Source organism: Convolutriloba macropyga, chromosome 4, assembly GCF_964194025.1.
Source record: "Convolutriloba macropyga chromosome 4, txConMacr16.3, whole genome shotgun sequence".
Classification (NCBI taxonomy): Eukaryota; Metazoa; Xenacoelomorpha; order Acoela; family Convolutidae; genus Convolutriloba; species Convolutriloba macropyga.
Genome location: NC_134471.1, coordinates 50,535,416 through 50,559,616, shown reverse-complemented (window position 1 = coordinate 50,559,616; position 24,201 = coordinate 50,535,416). Strand labels below are relative to the sequence as shown.

General features: G+C 37.0%; 1 protein-coding gene across 1 annotated transcript; it reads right to left on the bottom strand.

The window, feature by feature from the left end:
- Positions 1-1,890: 1,890 nt before the first annotated feature.
- Positions 1,891-23,889, bottom strand: LOC142337730 (eukaryotic translation initiation factor 2 subunit 2-like). The gene is made up of 7 exons (XM_075387201.1): positions 23,603-23,889; positions 8,268-8,417; positions 7,860-7,986; positions 6,169-6,343; positions 3,127-3,183; positions 2,960-3,045; positions 1,891-2,606 (listed from the first exon to the last, which is right to left on the bottom strand). The coding sequence occupies exons 2-7, from the start codon at positions 8,403-8,405 to the stop codon at positions 2,431-2,433; spliced, it is 759 nt and encodes a 252-aa protein (XP_075243316.1). The 5' UTR covers positions 8,406-8,417; positions 23,603-23,889; the 3' UTR covers positions 1,891-2,430.
- Between the last annotated feature and the right edge of the window lie 312 nt (positions 23,890-24,201).

Here is a 24,201-nt window from a genome sequence, read left to right as displayed (position 1 = left end):
AAGATCAACGCCATCAAATTCAATAGCTTTAAAACGAAAACCAGTTAATACCCTAATTTATGACTCGATGGAACGACAAGAATGTTTGTCATTCATAGGTCATCAAACAAACATTACAACAAGTCACTGATTATGAGAGCAACAACAAATACAGACAAAACCCAAAAATTCAGTAAAGTGCGAGAAGAAAGTTTCGAAGTCATTTAAACCATAAAGATTTCTCTTAAAACTTTATCTATGATACATTGAACGTCTTCCCTAAGCCAAGGGGAATCATCAATGTTAGGATAATGTGATAAGATGTCAACAGTAACAAAAATTACGAAAAACAATAAAAAAAATATACGAAAAATCGTGCATCAAAGTCATAAAACCAATAAATATAAGATATAACCGCTAGCTAGATAAATTTTGGTTTGGGTAGAAATAAGAGGGTGCCCTTATCACAGACTGACTGATAGTTGACGAAAACAAGTTTAAGATTTGTTAAAATTCAAAAAACAAAATTTTTCCTGAAGTCTTAACAGTCATTAAATTCAATAGCTTTCAACGAAGTTAAAAAATTCGCTCAGTTATGCTTCTATGGGAAGATAGGGACGTTTGTCATGCACAGGTAATCATTAAGACATCACAATCAGTCTGAAAACAAAAACAACTACAAGGAAAAAACAAAAATTCAAGAAAAGTGTGAGAAGAAACTTTCAAAACCATTTAAACCATGAATTTTTCTCTGACAACTTTATCTACGATCCATTGAACGTCTTCCTTAGGCCAAGGGGAGCTATCATTATTAGAATAATGTGATACAATTTCAAAACAGACCAATAAGAAAATATCTAAAAATTTTAAACTTTTTTGAAATCTTGTGGCATTGAAGTCATATAACAAATAGTTAGAAGGTGAAACTGCTAACCAGATTAATTTTAATTGATGTAGGAGGGAAGGGGTCCTGTCATTACTGAGACTGACATAGAGTTCACAAAAATAATTTTATGTTTTTTATGTTAAAAAAAATTTTGAAAACTTATTTTTAAAGTCTTAACAGCCATTAGCTGTCATCTCAAAGCAATTCATAGGTTCACTTAATACATACTACGAAAACTATTGCAAATTTAGTCAACGGGTCTATGCCAAAGTACTCCAAAAATTAAGTAAAACTTCAAAAAAAATCAAAATTTCATTCAAAATTACGAAAACTCGAATCGAAGCCAAAAAACATGAGCCATTTCTTGAAAACTATTTTCGTGTTCATTGGGCTTCCTTTGACCGTAAATGAGGTTTTTCATTAACGGAACCTCAATATGAAAACTGACTAGTCTCAAGGTGACTTAAAAAACAAAAAAAAATTAAGTTTTCTAAAAAAAAAGCTCTGATAGAATTCGAATTTTTTCGATTGTAAACTTCCTTATGAGACCAGAATTATTCTTTTTCATCGCTTTTCGTCTATTATGAATTCAGAAATAATTCATTTTGTGGCGCGAAATATAATTTGGAATTACTATTTTTACAGAAAAATCATAATTTGAATAAATACACTATAAGTGAACAAAATCATGCCAAATATCCCGTGTTCACACAAAACTTCAATCCTCGAAAAAACAAAATTCCAAAAAATCTTTTTAATTTCGAATTCTACGCTGTACGAGCTTGTTAATGATAGCACTCACATTTCTCTACAATGAATATATCGATCGGCCAAAATTGTCTGAACAAAAAAATCATTTGAGTATATAGTTCCTCCCCCCCACAAGTGGGGTCGGAACAATAAGCATTGGGATTTGGTTCCCGAATAATTTCGACCAACATGTGGTAAATTTTACATGAACTAGTTTTAAAACCCTGAAACTATTAGGGTTGAAACTCATACTTAATGAACATTGTGAAAAATAATAGGTCGTGTAAACTTTAATTTAAGTATTTTATAAGAAAAACCAATGAAATGCTACCAGGAAGAAAGAAAAAGCTCCGAAGCATTATAGGTCACAGAATAATCAATCCCAACGGCAGTACATACACAAAATTTGAAGATTAGACGCTACGATCACGTTTACTGTAAATTTAAAATTATATTTAAAATTCTTCAGCCAGTTTGTCAAACCAACCTAAGACTTTGATTTTACAGTAATAAAAAAATCAATTTAAGCCCTGCAAAATAACCCTTCAGGTTGATTTGACATTAAGTGATACTATGTGTTCTACTATGTAGCTCCATTTTTCTGTGAAAAGCATCAGCAATTAACAAAAATCCAGTCGCTTGTTTGCATTTTTATGAAATTCTTTTTGCCTTTCCATTTACTTTGTATTTTCAATTCAATTAGACTTCCTCGGAAATTTAGGAATGCTGAGTTTCGAGCTCGTTCACATGGTATTTTATTCCTCATCCTCTTATGCCTCCCGTTAGTTGAATGTCGCATTCCCTCTCCTCTGGCCTTATGCCTCTTTGGCCCTGGTTGCTGCCCTCTTGCCAGTGACAGCCTGGTAGCCTGTCCTGATGTTGGCCACAGTACACCTCGACTGACAAGACTCACACTGTAGGAACTGGAGTCTGTCCGACTTCTGCAGTTTTGTGTCTTTGCTCTTACACGTGTGGCACATCACGTACTCTTCTGTTTACACAAAAACTTATAAGTCATTGAATACTGCACTACTTACGCCAAATCATGGTAACTCTTCAACTTGTACAGCTAGTACATGCAAATGACAAGCGTGACCTTTATGTAATCGAAGATACTGGCGCAAAAAAAGAAGAGGGAGATTTCTGTATCAGAGTTTTTCCAGCTCCATCTATCTTTTCCATACCCAGTTTGTTTTTACCGTTCTTCGAAAAGCAATTAATAATTGCGTTAGTTCTTCATCTTACAGATAATTGGTTTGATTAAATGTTCAAAAGTATCAGCCATAAACATTGTTCATAGATGAATATAGTTAAGCGCGCCGATGATGAAAAAACAATACTCACTGATATATCTTCTAAGAATATTTTCCATCTGTTTCACTTGGAACTTTCCTTTGAGAATTAATGTATTGTTGCCGTCAATGGAACCACTGAAACACTCAATCACATAACCTAAGATAGATGAGAAAGTGGATAGCTGAGAGAAAGATGATTTTTATCGAGACCTTTACCTTGTTCCCAATTCTGCTAGGATGAAAGATAGCACGTGTTTAGGTTCTCTGTTCATTCTGAAACAGAAATCACTTTTATTCATCCACGAGGAACAGCAATAGGGTTAGTTCCAGTATATATGCCGCAAAAACATTCCAAAAAACGTCAAGAAACCTTTCAAATAATTTCAAATCCATAAGCCTAATGAAGAACTTTTTTTTTCTAAACTTAGAAACTGTATGTAATAAAACCGAAACCGTCTAACTTTAAACTGTTCCTCTCAGTACTCGGTTCTTTTGGAGCCTGATGGGCAATAACATCACAACCCCAACTTTGCTGCTCATATAAAACAACAATTAACTTACCTCAGCAAGATCTCTAATTTCGAGGTTTTATCAAGAACAGTTTGTTCAAATTTTCGCAATTGTTTTCACGCCAGTTTTCACATTTCTTTTAGAAACTGTTGGCTACTTTGTGTTTGAGGAAAAATTTGAGCAACAACTGAGCAAACTTCTCGGAAATCCTGAGACGCCGTATGGTCGTCACGAGGAACAACAAGAGACATTTTCTTGGAAGCCAAACCACCACTCAATAAATTTCTTTTGCCTAATTTTGCAAGACCACTGCTCAAGAAGACTTCAACACCACAAATGACACTACAAAAGAATTGTCCTTTTCAAGCATGGAGATGCTATACCACACAGAAAACCGAGGTAATATTTTACTGTTTCTTTTTAGCATCAAACTTTTTTCAACGGTATATTTTCATATCCTTCAAGAAACGGCAAATTTGGGGTCCAAATCAAGTGAAAATACAGTTCTGGAACCCTCCGGTAATTCGAGATCAGCCTCTACTGCAAAGCCATTTTGGTAGAATTTCTATTTGAAATGAGCCGTCAAGTAAGTTCAGCTGCTCAAAAGGGTGCCCGAAAGCAATTTAGATCATGCACCACTCAAGAAGTCAATGGAAAATAGTCACTATTCAAAAAGTCAAAATGGTCAGCAAAATTTTCGCAAAAACAAGACTACAGCTGCTTCAAATTTCTTGGACTTTGGTTACGAAATACAATCGTCCCAAAAAAACTCATTTTGAGCAACCTGCATGTCACAGTAAAGGAATCAGTGAACACGAAACTTGATCTTTTCAGCTCTTTTGAAGAACTGGAAACCGATAAATTTCAAGACAAGGTATAAACTTTAGACACTGTAAAAAATTCGTTTCTTAGTTTTTAAAACAAGGACAATTACATCTAGCAACCAAAAATTTACTGAACCAAATAATTTACAGGAAACCATTAAAAAAATTGAATAAACGTCCACTTGGCAAATCTATTACCCTTTAATATAAGACTTCAGATTTACGTTGATTAAAGAACCTAATGCCTAATAAGCTTATCGATTCAATTTTCTTACGTTATTCTACATGAAGAGCATCAGTAGTCTTCAAGTAGACAGGAAGAAGATTAGCAGCATTCAAAAAGATTGCGCCAGTCATCTCGAAATAGATAGGTTTCCCGGTTCTCAGCGCTGCTCAAAAATATAAGTTAGAATTTTGTTGAGCAACCAGCAGAGACAATATGACCATGAACAGATTCTTATCTCGAGACCATACCCAATCGACCATAACCAGTTAAGAAGTTCACTGAATCAGTTAGGTAAGGAATAGACAAAAAAGCTGCACAGAAAATCAATCTTAGTTGGCATATTGCCAGAAAATAGCCACGATAGCTTCATAGATCTGCAGTCTAAAAAAGATGGTAAAAGAAACAGACCAAAAAGGGCAAAGCAGTTGTATTTTAAGTACATGTTTAACGTATTGCTGATTCTATTAGCTGCCTTTAAATACCCTTCAGTTGGAGTGACACACACTCTTTTGACCTTATCTGGCAATTAAAGCAACGGAAAGTCAATTTCAGAGTGAGGAAGTCATTTTTGAGAGTGAGGTAAGTCACGTGTGACCACAAATTTAATCACGCGAATAAACAAAAAAAACACTCACCAATAAGAATGAAAAATGACGTAACGGACGCAATTCAGTTGAAGTTGCATGAACGAATGAACAAAGAGCGATTTACGTGGTGATTGTGACGTCATATGGCCGTAACAAAAATAACAAATTACTTGCTGCCTACAAGTAAAAGAATTTTCATTGACTTAACAAACAAATAAACAAGACCTAGAAAGGACTATGAATGGATTGGAGGAACAGTTAAAAAATCAGTGAAAAAACTGAAAATCAAAGTCAAAATGCTGTATGTGAACAAAAAAAACCACTAGCAAGAAAGCGAATTTTTGTTCACAAACCATTTTCTTACCCTAATTTAAAATTAGAGCGAGAAAATTTCACACCGCAAAACAACTAGCTTTTTCGCTCCACATCCTGTTTCGGCGTTACCAAAATCATCACTCCAATTGGATTCAAAAATCATGAAAATGTGTGAACAGATCTTTTAAAAAAGACAGCGCCCCAATGCAATTCAAATTCCATGAATTGTAAAAAACCAAGACTGTTATTGGTTGTCTCGGAAACCAGTATCTGAAGCTTTCAATAAACCTTGGAAAAGATCCTCCGAACGCCAATTCTTTCACTGAAATCATGCTTTCAGCAGCATCACAAAAAGTTGTAAATGGTTTTACATTAGAGAAGAGATTCAACGATAATCCAGGTCACAAATAAGTATCATGAGACCAACTTGATCCTCTACTCTAGTTGAGAGCAAATGATCAAAAGCACGATTTCATCAACCGAAAGCGCATTAGTCAGTGTTCAAAACTGAATCATCTCAAATTTGTATCACAATATAATGTTTCTATAGCAGGCAGCTGTTAATCTAAGCATTCCAGTCTTGCGTCAAAAAACACCCAATCAATTTCAAAATTAAACAGTCATTGACAGGAAGTTTTGTCAAATGTAGACAACACATTCTGCTACTCCAAAAGTAAAAAAACGTCGTTAACAGTTAGGCTCTCAACCGCTCCGCTGATTTAATTTTGCTTCCTTACTGCCATATAAATTTGATTTACTTCACGCAAGTTCAAGTGAGGTGCAGTTAATGTCTTACGCTTTAGATATTTCGAGGAAATTGACGAAAGATGTCTTCTTAGCTCCAGCCTTGACTACTTCTGGTGGTCTGATCACAAACTGTTTCTTCTCTCCTGCATTTGGGTTCTTCTCTCTCATTATGTGATACACTCGCTCCAGTAACTCTTCGTATGTAAGGTCTTTTGGGCCTTCGGCTACAAAAAACGAAGATAGCTATTTTCGAGTACAATCACTGCCCATAATTTGAATACGGCCGGTGGGGCGTATCAATGACCAGTCAAGTAGGTTACTTTTCTACGCAACCTATTTTATTCAGATGATTGCTAAACTAGTTGAGTACAACTAAAAAACATACAATGATGTCATGCAGTTTGTATTAAGAACTATATATTTGAAATCAAGTTGAATAACCAAAACATAGCCGGCAGATTGCCAGAAAATAGACGCGATAGACGCTTCTGGCCTTCCATGAATTGAAACAAATAAAGAAACAAGATAGGCAGATTGACCAAAAGTCCTTTAGTAGATCACTAGATTTTTTGGGTTAGATACGTACTGTCATTTTTATTATACAATATGGTCTAGGAAAAAGCCCTAAAAGAGCTTTTTCAAAATTGCTTTTCGAAATCAAAAACTAAAGACTAATGGTCAAGAATTAGGGCATATAAGTTTGGCAGTACTTAGATGCACACTATTGATCTTTAACTAGTGAATGTTCACAAAATAAAGTTCCATAAGTGAGTTCAGAAGTCATTTTTAGTGAGGTAAGTAACGCAATCGATCTAAAAGCAGAAATGACGTCACGCAGACAAATTTTAACTGCAACAGTAGAAGCCACTGAAGTCATTGAAAAGTCAGGGTAAGACAAAAGAAAAATCTGTTAGACGAAGTAAAAAACATAGCATGACAAGTCCTGACGTACAATTCAAAGAATTTTAATTGAGTAAACAAAAAACTAGACCTAGAACGGACTATGAGTCAATTCGGAAAACCATTTCTAAACAAAATCAGATTAAAAAAAAACAAAAAATCAATGTCAAAATGCCGCTAGCGAGAACAAAAAACCACTAGCGAGAAATGTAAATTTGATTCTAACAAATAATTAGGCCACGAATGAACTATGAATGGATTGGGAAAACCATATAGAAAAAAATCAGATCCAAAAAATTGAATAACAGTAAAAACCAAAGTGAAATTGCCGCATGTGAACAAAAAACCACTACCGAGAAAGCGAATTTTTGTTCAAACGCTTTATTCTCACTCTACTTTGAAATTAGGGCGAAAAAATTTCACGCCACAAAACCACGCGCTTTTTCGCTCCTCTTCCTGTTTCGGCGTGACCAAAATCACTACTCCAATTTGACATCAAAAATCATGAAAATGTGTACAGATCTTTAAAAAAAGACAGCGCCTCAATACAATTCAAATTCTTTGAAAGGTAAAAAATTAGGAGCGCAATAATAGCCGCATGGAATTGCTGACGCGGCTATTAAACAAAAACTTTTAGTTCAAATTGATTTTATTTATATTAGAATTCATAATTTGTTATGTACCGCACTGACCAGCTTTCTTTTACTCTCAACGTAGCGCCTCAAAGACAACATATCTTAAGGTTAAAAAGACATCGGATATCGAATTATTGCTAAGCTTAAAAGTTGTTACTTATCAAGCTGCTGGTACTGAATACAGAGATACAAGTAATCTACTTACGTTTCTGTTCTTTGTCATCCGCAATTGGGTCCACCTGAGCCAATTCGTCCAAGATAATGGCCGGCTTCTTTTTCTTCTTCTTCATCTCTCTGAAGTTCAAACTCCCGTCCTCTGCAGCTGCAGCCGCCTATACATACAAGAAAATGATAACTGAAACTTCCTAAGTGCAAAAATCCCCAATTTTTAACAACTAGAAAACGAATATTGAACAGAAACTTATTTACCAACATAAAAAAACCCCACAAAACTCTTCGTTTTCAAGCACTTAAGTTTCTGGGCCACTAATATTTTCTATGGTCTTCTAACATCACTTGCTGGTCTTCAGCACAAAATTCTAGCTCAGGCCACAGTTGATTGCAAAAATTTCAGTTACCGACGCTCATAAAGCTAGACCGAAAATAACTTTACCTTTTCGCCATCTGCAGCTCCAGCGGGAGGGTCTGTTTCTGCCAGAAAAGATGGCGGAGGTTTTTTGGATTTCTTTTTGATTTTGGACAGATCAAGTGGGGCTTCCGGATCATCCATTATTGCAGGGTTCTCAGGCATTCAAATTCAAATCTGGAAAAAATCACTTCAATAATGAGTATCAACACAATACAGAACCCAAAAAAGAGGCGCTTTTGTTACATAAACGATGGGACGAACTTTTGCTCATTGGAAGGTACCAAAATAGTTTTCCATTTTCAAACACAAATATACTTGGTGAATTTTCCTTTTCGTCAAGTTTTTGACAAGTAATCAATTTTTTGAACTCAAATAAGTAGTCAAAATAAAAATATTGATGTATTTCCTGACTCAAAACCGAAAAACCAAAAACTTCTACAAACAAAAAAATCCCGAAATAATCACATCCATTAAAACAACTATAGGGTCACTTCTCTCTATGCAATCTATCAACATCTAATCGCAAAAAAAAACAAAATATATACGCCTTTATATAAAAAAAGGTATCTGAATTCTCATACTGCATTATTTTTATTTCGAGGTTTTCGAAAGTTTGTTAAATGCTCTGTGTACCAATGAAGAAATTCTTGGATCATTGGTTACCAAAGTGAGAACAAGCGAAAGTCTCATTTTGCTCTTCAGCAGCTCCAAGCTAAAAACAGAGTTTTGAAAATCAAATTGAACGATTCTGCCCTTTTCAACAAAGCAGACCGATTCCTTTTTTTACATAAACAATTCCTTTTTTTACAATTCCTTTTTTTACAATTCCTTTTTCCAAAGTAAACAATTCCTTTTTTTACATAAACGATGGGACGAACTTTTGGTCATTAGAAGGTACCAAAATAGTTTTCCATTTTCAAACACAAATATACTTGGTGAATTTTCCTTTTCGTCAAGTTTTTGACAAGTAATCAATTTTTTGAACTCAAATAAGTAGTCAAAATAAAAATATTGATGTATTTCCTGACTCAAAACCGAAAAACCAAAAACTTTTACAAACAAAAAAATCCCGAAATAATCACAACCATTAAAACAACTATAGGGTCACTTCTCTCTATGCAATCTATCAACATCTAATCGCAAAAAAAAAACAAAATATATACGCCTTTATATAAAAAAAGGTATCTGAATTCTCATACTGCATTATTTTTATTTCGAGGTTTTCGAAAGTTTGCTAAATGCTCTGAGTACCAATGAAGAAATTCTTGGATCATTGGTTACCAAAGTGAGAACAAGCGAAAGTCTCATTTTGCTCTTCAGCAGCTCCAAGCTAAAAACAGAGTTTTGAAAATCAAATTGAACGATTCTGCCCTTTTCAACAAAGCAGACCGAACAGTGACAGTACCTTCCTGGAAACTCGTACACAATACCTCGTTTGCTCCCGTAAAAAACATCGTTTGAAAAACGTACACAAGACGCAATTGATTTACACATTTACTTATCATTGATTGGCCGATTGATCAAGCAGTCATTGCCTTTGCTGGCTGAAATTATGACAAATTATGGTATTGCAAAAAAATCTTTGAACTTCGACATTAAAAATAAAAGAATCTTTCAAGTTAAAAAAACAACTAATGTCTTCCTTATGTAAACAATTCCTTATGTAATGGAAAATTATTAAAAAACCAACTAATTTTGAAAATTGTTTATTTTTCGGGAAAAACAGCCATTTGAACAAAATTGCAGCAAAATTTATTTGATGTTGAACTATTTAATGACCTTGACTTCAGGCATCTCAAAATGAAAGCCTCTATGAAATATCAGAAAAATTTAATGGAAACTTTGTTCTAGATTTCTTACATTCTATTCTTCGCTTCCCATTATATACAAAATAATTTTGTGGTGCAACAACAATTTTATTGACAGTTTATTAGTGAAAATAGTTGAACTCATAGCCAATGATTTGACTCGGCACAACTAAGTAATGAACGTTTCTAAGCATTTCATTATATTCTTCTGTTCCGACGAATTAAGATTTATCATATCACTGCGACCAAAAGCAAATCCGTTTGACCCTAAGAAAACTATTAAGCAATTTTCCAAAAAATTCTAATTGATTGATTTGTCGAATAAACAAATATGAGTGAAGTTCTTGAATAGTTCCGTTTTCAATTCCAGGCTCAAACACAATATAAAGAAGATTGAATATCACCTTAATCTTTTTCAATCTTTTATCAACTTATCTAATTGTTTATGAACATGCAACAATTTAAAATTCTGAAAACTTAAAAACCGTAAATAACGGTAATCAAATATCAACCAATACTGCCTAGTTTCATGACACGATTAATAAAAAAAAATCTTTCGCTAGTCTGCATCTTTTCCACAGGTATTTTTTCTGCAACCATAATGCCATTAAAAAAATAAGCTTATCTTATACGTTTTGTAAATGCCTCATAAAAGTACATCAAAAGCAGAAAATTTCGACATTATTTTTCAATCAATTTAATCTTACAACTCTTTTGATTTTCGTTGACTTAGCTAAATGATGCGTCCAATTTTTCAATAACAGCCACCAGACACTCACGAAAGATGCAAAAAAGATAGCGGGTATAAAATTAGAAAGAGATGCAAAACTGATTTGATTCACAATTACAAAAAACACTAACTTAATCTTGCGGAAATCTACAGGACAACTTATTTGCACGCTGGAAGAAGCCTGGTTGGACGTACAAAAGAGAAAAAAGTCAAAAACAAAGAATCTTAAATCAAAATTGAAAAAAAAAAACTAGCAAAAGTTAATAAGATGATTAAATGCTTGAGGCTAGGGTCCTCACAACCAATTTTTGCCTGCCTAAAAATACTCATTACCACATGCTTTAAAAGATCAATTCGCCCCGAATGCTAAAACTCAAAAATGATCCACAAGTTTTTAAAAAAAAACGCAAAAAGGAGCACACCTCAAAAACACACATTATATGAACATATCGTTTGCGCAAGACCTCAATTAACAATGCTTAACTCAATTTGAGTCTAACTTAATAAAATCCCAAATGAAACAAACGGCCAAAAAACCATAGTAAACTGCGCAACTTCGGGCTCAAAAATTGACATTTCAAGTCAACCATACGCCATCTTCAGCACAATTAGGCCCATAAAGTCTAAGTTAGTGTAGCTAGCCGCGCGATTAAATGGCCGATGGGCTTTACATGTTTTTCAGCATTGAAAGTTCAAAAATTCAAGTTATCAGTCATAATTAATTCATGCTCAACTACTAATTCCGAAGCTCATCTGAAGTTGCATGTGATGACTATTAAACAGTTCATCTATCTCACTATTGCACAAACATTGTCGTAAAACTAATGCAATATTCCTCGCCCCACCTAGTCGTCAGTATGTCAGAAAATTTTTTAAGGCAACTTAGAAATTCGATATTGCTAGAAAACTAAAAACAAGTTACGTCGTTCAAAAATACGTCTCGAGAGATTTCATATTGTAGTTCACATTGTCTCTAACATTTTTAATTACAATAACTTTGAAAAATAGCAAACATGCTCAATTATCAGATTTCTCTGCTGGTACAATAGACTAGTCTAGTCGTAGACAAAAATAATCAGCTTTTTATAATGCACACATGTCCTTCTTCATTAGTGCCACGAAATGTACCGATTCAAGTCCATCATTAGGCAGGAATAGACCTCTTCAGCCTCACCATTATCCTCCTGGGCAAGAAAGGGTTCCCGTCCGGGTGTTCTACCCCCAACTCCCCCCCCCCCCCCCCATTCAACATATTATAAACAACTGCATTAGATTATTATTAAAATTCACCACAATGATCATTTTAAAAGAATTTATCAAAATTAAATACAGGCTGCAGAAGAACGACAGGAACGAAATGGCTCTTTATAATATAATATAATAGTAAAATAAGAAATTCAGACATAAGACCATTATTAAATTTAAACCACTTGAATAACTACAAATTTAAACAAAAAAAGCAAACCTAATTATCGGTTCTCTTCGCTGGGGAAATATACTATTCCCAGAGAATAATCATTCTCTTTTCCATATAGCAATCAGAATAACTTTTTCAGTTTTATTAGTGCTATTAGTAAACTTCCTGGACCCTCATCAAAACGATCTTGGACAATAAAGGATTCCGTTCCAGTTGTTGCAGCCCCTTATTCAAGATATTAGGAATATCTGCATTAGATCTTTCAAAATTTACAACAATTATAATAACAAATTTTTACGAATTTCATACATGCTTCCAAAACCACAGAAGGGACCGTCTGCTTAATGAAATGCGAAAGTGAAAGAATAAAGCCCAATATTAACTGCCTAAAAACATTTTTAATGCAATTTATTACCCAAAAATAGCAGAAACTGCTTACTTATCGCTTTTCTCTGGTGCCAAAATATATTGATACTGTAATCCGCAGTGAAAAAAAAACACTGTTATCCGACATTTCATATCGTACTGAAAAGGCTTTTGTTTCCGTTTCATTTGTGCCATGAATGTAACGATGCAATTATACCGTTAGGCCGAAATAAACCGCTGGGTTCCTCATCGATACACCATAGGCAATTAAGCACTCCGGTCCGCTTGTTTCAGCATTCATTCAACAAATCTGTAACGGCTGCTCTCCTATCAAAGTCAAGGAAAACTTTACACCGCCCAGTTCGTTCCAGCGGTTTCAAATCTGTCCGGATATTTTATTTTTGCAGTTAACTTTTGTGAACTGTATTATCCGCTATACTTTAGAATGCCGTTGCATTACTTGATACTCAATAATTTCAAATAACTAATTGTTTAGCTTTGCTGAATAACAAATAACTTTGCTTCAATTAAGCAAAAGTCCAAAATTCCAAATAAGCAAATTAGTTCAAATTAGAGGTTTTTCAGTGATATCTCCTTAACCACAAAAGCTAGTGAGATAAAATTTCACAGGGTTAAGAACGTTAGGTAGGCCTACTATCTGATGTAAATTTAAACAACGCTGGGTAAACTGCGTTGGTGGGGCTACCTTTTATATTTTATACCCAATCTTAATACATGGGCAAAAATTTCAATGTTGAATAACTCGGTAAGTAATGATTCAAAATTGAGCAAACTTGGCAGTGCACAACACTGTCACACAAGTAATCAAACGAACAAGGAATGAACGGAATCGGTAGAATTGTCTTTGAGAAATAACACAACAAGTTTCACCTCAGATTTGAATATACTGAGTTAATTAAATCATCAGCTTTTGTTTCTCAATTGGCCTCAATAACACCAATGTTGAACTAGAGTAGGCTTCGTTAAAGCCAGTAAGAGAAACTGACTTTATGCTTTGCACAAAGTTTCTCTTACTTAGGAACTTCGTTCCTCAGAAAGAAAGTTTTGAGAATATCAAAGTTAATTCTCTTTTCACAAGTCAAAGTAAAGTTAAAACTGTACAATCACTAATATGATCTACAGAAACAAGACACGATAACAAGTAATTTACCGCTCAAGAAAGTGTGCTTCAATACGCACTGTATGTCAGTTTAATACGACCAAAATTGCAAGTTTTCTTCTGATTTTTGGTAGTTTTTCAAGCTCCTTTTATGTTGCTAGTCACGTGGATTTACAAGTCAAATTCAACTGTTGATTGGTTGTAGATAATAATGTCGACAGAATGTGAACACTTTTCCATAACGTCACTTTTTCAGTGTAAATTTGATGTCATGGGAAATTTGTTAACCATGTAGAAGTTTTGTCGAATATTCTGTATCAATAACAGGTTGATTCGCAATCCAATCGCAAAGAATCTGATGCAATACTGTTAAGTCGTAGTATTGTTTTGCTGGTGGTTGAGGTAGTTCGAGTTTGAGTTATAGTTTGACTTCATGAATGACGATTGTGTACTAATAATAGTTGCTAAATATAAATGTTGAACAAAATGACCAAATCCTTTTGGCTTCGATAGAATGTAGCATTAAATTTCGCTTGTCATACTATTCTGGCTTTAAGGCTTGAAATGACCTTGAAGCGCTATTCAATTTGATTTCTGAGTTGTCAAGCTCAGCCACAATATCGCCGGCCCTGTTTTCCATCACGAAAACATCTTTTCCAGGTAGAACTGGGGCGAGCTTCAGTACTGGTCTCTTGTACACTCCGTCGTTCGTTCGAAATATAGCTGATCGAATCACACCGTCAGACCCCTCGATGGTCTCCGCAACTCGACCTAGATTGTAATATCCACGCTTATCGCTGTCTTCGATCAACCAAACGAGGTCGCCTTCTTTAAGGGTTTCGTTCGCCGTAGATCGCCATTTTTGCCGATTATTCAAAGTTGGCAGATATTCTTTACGAAATCTGTCCCATATGAGATTTGCATAGGCTTGAGTTTGTCGAAAGAGCTTTCGATGATCAACAAATTCTTCGGCGCATGGTAGATAGGGTAAGCAAACGTTCCTGTTGCCAAGCAAGAAGTGATTGGGGGTCAATGCTTCTAAGTCATTAACATCTGAACTGACTGGAGTCAAGGGTCTTGCGTTCAAAGTCTGTTCAACAATACACATCGTTGTTGAAAGAACGTCCTCGGTGACTGATCGGTTCCCCAACACTGCATACATTGCTTTCTTGCAACTTCTCACCAACCGCTCCCATACTCCTCCAAAGTGAGGTGCTGCGGGTGGGTTGAACTTCCATCTAAACCCTCGTTGAATTAGATGTTCTTCGATCCCTTCTTTGTTCCATGCCGCAAGGTACTCTGCAAACTCTCTTTCAGCTCCAACAAAGTTTGTCCCGTTGTCGCTGATGATTGTACTTGGTTTGCCTCTTCGAGCAATAAATCTCATTATTGCATTGAGACAACTATCTGTGTCCAACTTGGGTACCACTTCTATATGCACCGCTCTCATAGTTAGACATGTGAAAAGACAACACCATCTCTTTTCATTTCTTCGCCCAATCTTCACATTGAAAGGGTCAAAGTAGTCAACTCCAACATTTGTAAAAGCTGTAGAAGCATCTAACCGTTCTTCGGGTAGACCTGCCATTACTGGTACTATCGTTTGTGCTCTGCCTTTTCTGCAGGTAATGCACTTGTTCTTGATTGATCTTAAGGCGTTCCGTATGCCTAGGATCCACATCTTCTGCTGAACAATGTTTCTTACATGCTCAGTGCCCTCGTGTTGATTGTCCTTGTGCTCGTTTCGCAAGAATAATTCAACCGCATGATGTTTCCAATGTAGCAGAATTGGATGCTTTGCATTGAAGTCCAACTGACTTTTGCCTATTCTGCCTTTGGCTCGAATAAGTCCTTCTTCATCTAGGAAGGGTGAGAATTGTAAGATTTTGCTGCCTTTTGGAATTTCCTTTTCAGCTTTGAGAGATTTCATCTCATCACCAAACTGTTCTTGCTGTAGTACCTTGAAGATTGTTGCTTTTGCTTTTTCTCTTTCTTCAATGTTGACCACGAGTGTTGCTGGTCTGTGTTTGTTCAATGCTCGCTGTACGTATGCCACTGTATTTACTAGTCTGTTGAAGTTACTGAATCGTTCCCACTGGATAACAGCTTTCTTTTCTTCAGCCTGTATCATGAATACTGATGAGGGTATATTCTCTTCATCTGATGCAAATATGAGGTTCACCTGCTGTGGCCATTCGCTTTCTGGTCGCTTCAACCAGGCCGGCCCAGTGAGCCACTTACTTCTCTTGAGTTCTTCAATGTTGATTGCTCTCGTGCCAATGTCAGCTGGGTTGTTGATACCGCTCACATGTTTCCACTGCGAAACATCGGTTGTATCTAGTATCTCAGCCACTCGGTTGGCCACAAACACTTGTTGTTTGCGATGGGAACTGTGTATCCACTGCAGTACCGTAGTTGAGTCTGACCAAAAACTGCAACTATTTATCTTCATTTCATGTTCCTTGAATATCTGTTCTTTCAACCTCACTGCCATGACTGCCGCTTGCAACTCCAATCGTGGTATTGAAAGATGCCTCATCGGTGCCACTCTGCATTTTCCAATGACAAATGCTAAGTCAGCTGAGTATTCTTTTGGTTGTGAACGTAGATAGGCCACTGCACACATCGTGTCTTCAGATGCGTCAGCAAACACATGAAGCTCAGTTTTATCCCTCTCTCTGTTGAAGTATCTTCTATCGATGCTTGTTTCAGCCACTATTGGAAGTTGTTCTTTCCATCTCAGGAATTCTTCTTCTTCACTAGGTTCCACTTCGTTGTCCCAATGTTGTCCATTCTTAGTCCAGATGCCTTTCAGAAGTCGTCTCATATGAACACTGAACGGAGCAAACAATCCGATCGGGTCGAATACTGAAGATACCAGTGACAGAATCTTCCTCTGGGTTATAGGTGCTTCAACTTCCTTGTTTGTACCTCTGCATACTTGAAGACTGTCATCAGTAACGGTCCATTGTAGTCCTAGCACTGAAGATCCCTCCGTACTGGGTTCCACTTCGACTTGCTTTGTGTTGCTGATTGACTTCAAGTCCTCTGGGATTGCTTCGATAACTGCATCGCTGTTGCTTATCCACTTCTTCAATTCAAATCCATGTTGTGAGAGAAGAGGTTGTAGTTGATTGAAGACTTCAATTGCTTCTTCCGGGGTTTCTACTGATTTGATGAAATCATCCATGTAGAAGTTGTTTTGTATTGCCTTTGCTGCAATCGGATACTCCTTTTCGTTGTCCAGTCCCACTCGCTTGAGAGCATAGTTTGCACAAGTTGGAGAACTCTTAGCTCCAAATACGTGACGCTGATATTCGTATATCTGAACAGGTTCGTTAGTTCTTGGACGCCATAAGAATCTCAAGCAACTTCTATCCTGTTCGGGAACTTGCACTTGTAGAAACATCGATTCGATGTCAGCTGTCAGGGCTATTGGTCCTTCGCGGAATCTGAATATTGTTCCGATCAAGCCGTGTAGCAGATCAGGTCCTGCTAGTAGCTTATCATTGAGGCATACTTCTTTGTACTTTGAGGCAGCATTGCAAACACGTCTTACTTTGCCAGGCTTGTTCGGGTTTAGCACTGGATGGTGTGGCAAATACCATTCTTTCCCAAAGGTGCCTTTCACTTCGGACTCGTCCAATATCTTTACGAATCCCTTTTCTACATCTGTATCTATTGACTGTTGATACAAATTCTTCAGGTTTGGGTCCCTTTGGAATCTTCGCTCCAGTGAGTAAAGCTGACCCAAGGCTGAGCTGTAATTGTTCGGTAGGTTTGGCTCTGGTTCACTCCACAGCATTCCCACTTCGTACCGCTCGCCTGTGAACTTTGTCGTACTCTCTAGCATCTTTTGTGCCTGCAGTTCCTTCTTTGACTCACTGACGACGTTGATTTTGGAAGCATAGGTTTCTATGTCCCACCAGGTTTGAATATTCTCTGCCACTTTCACATCTTCAGTGAAGGCGAAATGACAAACATTTTGTCTTCTTTTGCCCGTCATGGGTCCACTGACTACCCATCCTAGCTCTGTTAGAACGGCGAAAGGTTCACTTCGTGTTCCTCTCTTGTAGTCCAATGGGCGTTGTAGCTCATAAGCATCTTGACCAAGGATGATGCCAACTTCCATCAAGTTGAAGCTTTTGTTGGGTAAAACACTCAAGTGGTTGAAGCTTTGCTTCAGCTTGTTGTAGTTGTAGTTTGTGTTTCCCAGGGAGATTGACGGGTGTGCAAACGCTTCGATTGAATGCACCTTTGAATGTAGTCCCTTTATTTTGAGAGGAACCTTTTCTGTCTTCAGATCCTTCGTTCCGTGTATGCCAGCTATGTTGAGCGTCACACCGGTGCCTTGGGCCCGTAATTTCTCTTGCACACTTTGATCGATGAATGAAACCGTTGATCCACTATCGAGGAAAGCATATGTGTTCAGCCTGTTGCCACCGCTCTGTATTGAGACAGGAACTATCTGAAGAAAGCTAGTAACTTCGTTACTCTGGTTGATTGTTGCTGCGCTTACGTTGACTGCATGATTGCCCTCGTCCATTTGGTTTTCTGAGTGTAGCAATCGGTTGTGCTTCTTGATGCATCCATTGATGCCGCACGCATTGACTTTACAATCTTTGATTGCATGTCCTTTGCCTAGACATCCGTAACATAAGCGTTGCTTTCTCACTGCTGCGTACCGATCATTCACACTCATGTTTCTAAATAGTGGACAGTTCCATATTTTATGAGTGCCATCAGCTAGTGGACAGTGATCACTTTGCGTTTGCTTCGTTTCTTTCACGTTGGAACTTGCACTGAAGTTAGACGTTTTCGAGAACCGTTTGTCTCTATTTGTGCTTCTTCGGTCTTCTTCTCTTCGCTCTCCCTTGAAAGCTGAAAACCCTTCGTGCACGAATGCTATCCTTGATAGCCATTTTTCAAACATAATCAGATCAGGCCAATCTTCATCTTTATCATCAACATAGAACCACCACTTCTCTTTGAGAACTTGGGGTAGTTTATCTACTGCCATATAGAGTGTCGAGCTTGATTGCAGATCACCAATCTGCTTGTACTCTTTGAGCACATTCACAAAGTTCGAAACAATAACTGAGAAACTGATCAGACCTGTTGAGTCGTGAGGTTTCACCTGACTTGCTTTGCGAAGGCTCTCCAGTTGTGCATCAATGATCACATGAGGCCTTCCAAATTTCCTCTCCAGAATATTCCATGCAGCACCATAGAATTGTCCAGAATAGCCCATTCCAGAGATTGCTGACCTTGCCTTGCCTGTCAGTAGAGTCTTCAGATGGCTCATCTTCTCTGAGTCTGGTATTGGTCGTTGATCCACTGTAGCAATGAACATACTAGACCACTCCGGCCATTCGAGAGGGTTCCCGTCGAAGTTGTTCAACTTCAGCTTTGGTAGGCTACTACTACCTGAATAGCCAGTGTTGTATCGTAATAGACCAGCTCGGGGGGAAACGTCTCGGTCTTCAACACTTGAGGATCGGTCTCGTGAACTGCGATATCGTGAGAAGTGACTTTGCCTGTTCACTTCAGGGGTTACTTCGAAGCGAGCTGTTGATCGATCTGGTGTTAGAAGGTTGTCGATTCTGCTGGCCCAGTCAGAGACATCTCTTTTCTTGGGGGTCCAGTTGAAAGGCGATTTGTCTCGAGCACCAGTTGATTGGGAACGAGCATCATCGTTCTCTAATGCTGTTCTCTTCACTTTGCGCTCTAGCTCACGCTCTTCCTCCAGCAGTTGATGCTTGGTTTCCAGTTCCTTCATTTGCATTTCCAGCTCTAGCTTCCTTCGCTCGAACCGTGCTTGTTCGAGTCGCATCTTGGTTTCGAACTCGATATCGAATTTCTTCATCCTTTCCTCGCGCCTTTGCTTTGCTGAAGATGTTTCCGAAACATTCTCCGTTTCTTGGCCACTTGCTGTTGCTCCATTTTGCACTGTTTGAGCAACTGGGTTGTCCGTTGGGTAGTTGTTATGGCTCTCGCTTTCGTTCACTGCGTGGGTTGCGTTGCTTTGCTCTGCATTCATTTCTGGTTGCGTGCCTTTGCTTATATATGCAAGCCAATGATAGTCCAAACTTGCTTTGCACTCCCTTGCTTCTTTCAGATGCTCTTCAACGAAATTAGCTTGATAGGGCACAAGCTTGTTTCGACGCTGCAGTTGCTTGGGTATTTCTTCCTCTAGAAGGTGAACAGTCTGTTGGTAGAGGACCTTTAGTTTGTTGGGTCGATCTGAATCTTCAATTATTTTGTAGCCAATCCCTGTTTTGGTGTTGACTTCTTCTAATAAATCTTGGAACTTCTTGTCGTACTTTTGTGCTGTTGATTGAAGCTCCTCTCTGCTGATTGTGTTAGGATTGCCTGATTGCCTTTTGCTTTGCTTGCTCTTTTTAAGCGAGGTTAGTTCTTCAACGTAATTTGTGAAGTGCACTCGCAACTTTCGCTCTGCCTCACTGGCGTTGCGTTGTTGATTTGTTTGATTCTCTTTGGGGGGTGCCTTCGGCACTCTCTTCATCAGATTGGACAGCAGTTTGCCTTCCACTGTCCGGGTCGGCGGACCAAATGTAACGGCTGCTCTCCTATCAAAGTCAAGGAAAACTTTACACCGCCCAGTTCGTTTCAGCGGTTTCAAATCTGTCCGGATATTTTATTTTTGCAGTTAACTTTTGTGAACTGTATTATCCGCTATACTTTAGAATGCCGTTGCATTACTTGATACTCAATAATTTCAAATAACTAATTGTTTAGCTTTGCTGAATAACAAATAACTTTGCTTCAATTAAGCAAAAGTCCAAAATTCCAAATAAGCAAATTAGTTCAAATTAGAGGTTTTTCAGTGATATCTCCTTAACCACAAAAGCTAGTGAGATAAAATTTCACAGGGTTAAGAACGTTAGGTAGGCCTACTATCTGATGTAAATTTAAACAACGCTGGGTAAACTGCGTTGGTGGGGCTACCTTTTATATTTTATACCCAATCTTAATACATGGGCAAAAATTTCAATGTTGAATAACTCGGTAAGTAATGATTCAAAATTGAGCAAACTTGGCAGTGCACAACACTGTCACACAAGTAATCAAACGAACAAGGAATGAACGGAATCGGTAGAATTGTCTTTGAGAAATAACACAACAAGTTTCACCTCAGATTTGAATATACTGAGTTAATTAAATCATCAGCTTTTGTTTCTCAATTGGCCTCAATAACACCAATGTTGAACTAGAGTAGGCTTCGTTAAAGCCAGTAAGAGAAACTGACTTTATGCTTTGCACAAAGTTTCTCTTACTTAGGAACTTCGTTCCTCAGAAAGAAAGTTTTGAGAATATCAAAGTTAATTCTCTTTTCACAAGTCAAAGTAAAGTTAAAACTGTACAATCACTAATATGATCTACAGAAACAAGACACGATAACAAGTAATTTACCGCTCAAGAAAGTGTACTTCAATACGCACTGTATGTCAGTTTAATACGACCAAAATTGCAAGTTTTCTTCTGATTTTTGGTAGTTTTTCAAGCTCCTTTTATGTTGCTAGTCACGTGGATTTACAAGTCAAATTCAACTGTTGATTGGTTGTAGATAATAATGTCGACAGAATTTGAACTCTTTTCCATAACGTCACTTTTTCAGTGTAAATTTGATGTCATGGGAAATTTGTTAACCATGTAGAAGTTTTGTCGAATATTCTGTATCAATAACAGGTTGATTCGCAATCCAATCGCTAAGAATCTGATGCAATACTGTTAAGTCGTAGTATTGTTTTGCTGGTGGTTGAGGTAGTTCGAGTTTGAGTTATAGTTTGACTTCATGAATGACGATTGTGTACTAATAATAGTTGCTAAATATAAATGTTGAACAAAATGACCAAATCCTTTTGGCTTCGATAGAATGTAGCATTAAATTTCGCTTGTCATACTATTCTGGCTTTAAGGCTTGAAATGACCTTGAAGCGCTATTCAATTTGATTTCTGAGTTGTTAAGCTCAGCCACAATAAAATCAAAAACTACATCAAAATATATATTTTCCTAAAAACCTTAGAAGAACTCACTTTCTAAAATAAAGTAATTCCGCGGAACCTAGTAACTATCGTCGCATATCAAAAGCACCAATGTTTTCAGAAAAAATCAACTTCTCATGCCGTAATGTATATTGCAGGTCATTAGGAAACAAACGAAAAAAATTACGGCAGCTTTTTAAGATCTCTCTGAAGCAGTTGATTCATTAAACAAATCAATTTTTAGAAAAAAGCAGAAAAAAATTGGATTTGAATTCATCGCGAAATTTGGTTTAAACTTTCTGCCGGAGGGTACGGTCAGTAGTGCAATAAAGCTTCGTATCAGATGATAACTATAGAGGGACTCCCTCAAGACACACTATTAGGACCCCTTATATTCAATCTCTGCCTAAAAAATAATTGTTGTCACATTAACAACAATGAACAACTCAATCAACAGGCAGACAAGCATTTACATCAAACAAAGCCAAGAAAACAAAGACGATTAAGTGGTATCAAAAATTTTTATTTTTAAGCGAATGCCTTGATTATAAAGACTTAATTATCTTTAGTAGGAGCATTACATAAGCAAATTGCAAAAAATGGTAGATGATTCCTGCATCGTTCAAAAATCACGAGTCAAGTACTTAGGTGTCCACATTGACAGTCAATTGCAGATCCCAAGTCAGATTAAATCTCCATTGAAAACGATGGCACAGGGAATTAACACAAATTATAAACTCGAAGTACAATTCCAAAAACGTCGCCAAATTAGTCTCTTACGCGCTCATTTTAGTCATCTACATTTTTCAGCTGTTGCATTCTTCATTCAATGAAAAATTTTTTTAGCTGGAAAAACATGAACTGGGCCTCCACGAGCTCTAATCAATTGCAGCCTGCTTCAGTCGGGGGGGGGGGGGTAAGGAAGGAGGGGGAGCCTAAATGGGACTAAGAAGTACAATAGTGGGCTTCAAATAACCACAGAGGTTAATACATACCACTATTAAGATTTAAAGTGAAAAAAGGCCCCAATTTCGACACACTTTTCATTTGACTTTGAGTATTAAATTGCCGCCAATTGAGTTGAGCTGCTCGAAATGGTGATTGAGAGAGAATTTTAAATCACGCGAAACGCAAAAAGTCAAGGGCGTAAAAGTCACTCGAAAAGTCAAAATTGTCAAGCAAAAATTTTGCATAAAAAAAGACAAACGTTTACAATAATTGCTATGAACTTCGTTCAAGAGCAATTAAAAGCATCCACGCGGTCTGCCATCAAGAGTTCGAGCGACCTACCACATTTTTTAAAAAAAATTTAGGAATACAAAAATTGTTTCCAACACTGGTCAAATTCTCCTGACAAAAGTATCAGTTGGATCTTGAATTTCATTCACTGGGCGGCAATTTTTCATGGAGACATAGGAAGTTTAAAAAGTGTTTGATTTGCTGGGTGTTTAGACAATCGCTGGGTGTTTAAACGACTTGTCTACACCATGTTAGACATCATATTTCTGGAAAATTGACTAAACTTAACACAATTAAATAACTACTATACACTTCCGAACTGCACAAGGTTGTTAATGTAAATGCATGCAGGTTGAATTCAATCGATTTAGAAAATTTTCCGATTTGGTCTGGAGAAAAAGCAAGCCAAGCATGCATATTCCATCATTTCTTGAAAGAAATGGAACAATAAAGACTTTGTTGATAAATACCATAACCGTATTCGCCATTTGAGCAGGATCGGTTCAATTTGATTAGTTCATGAACACTTTTGATGAGTTGAACAGGTGAAATACGCAGGTTTGCAAATTTCAAATTCATATTTTAATTCATAAATGGCCAAATAAAGTTATAATTTCATAACGTTTTGTATTATGAGCTCAACCGGGGTCAGTATTTCCTTCGTATACTTACTTCACTCGCTGATATGTATGAGTATCCACAAAGATGTTTTTCTGCATAATCACCGCATAAGTTTCTATCAAATATCGAGCTGCTACAATTGCCAGTGCATACCATCTCGTCGAAATTAGCATTAAAATAATCTGATTAACTCAAAAAGTACGCGGATATACTCGCACATGGAACAATAATCGGAATTATCAATTAAGATTTCACATGCCAGACAACAAAAATCGTAACGCAGGATATTACTTAACTTGTCGATTCGATTAATATCTCTTCGTCCGATGCAGTACTCAATCACTCTTTAGCTATAACCATAAACGCATTACGTCACTATTACGTTTCACAGTTCGTTTATAACGAGTTCGCTGACTTAACTGTTGTAAAATTGCATCAGATTCTGGTTTGTACGCCAACCAATTTGTTTGCTTGACCGGTCAGCCGAAATACCTTTTAGCCAAAAAGTTTTACGAATTTTAACTACTTGAAAATTTATTTGATGCTTCTTAACTTGAAATGAATCTAACTATCAAACAAATGATCACACGCGCATATAATGAAGTCGAAGCCATGTGAATAACACACTCTTCTGAATTCCGTCACTTTCT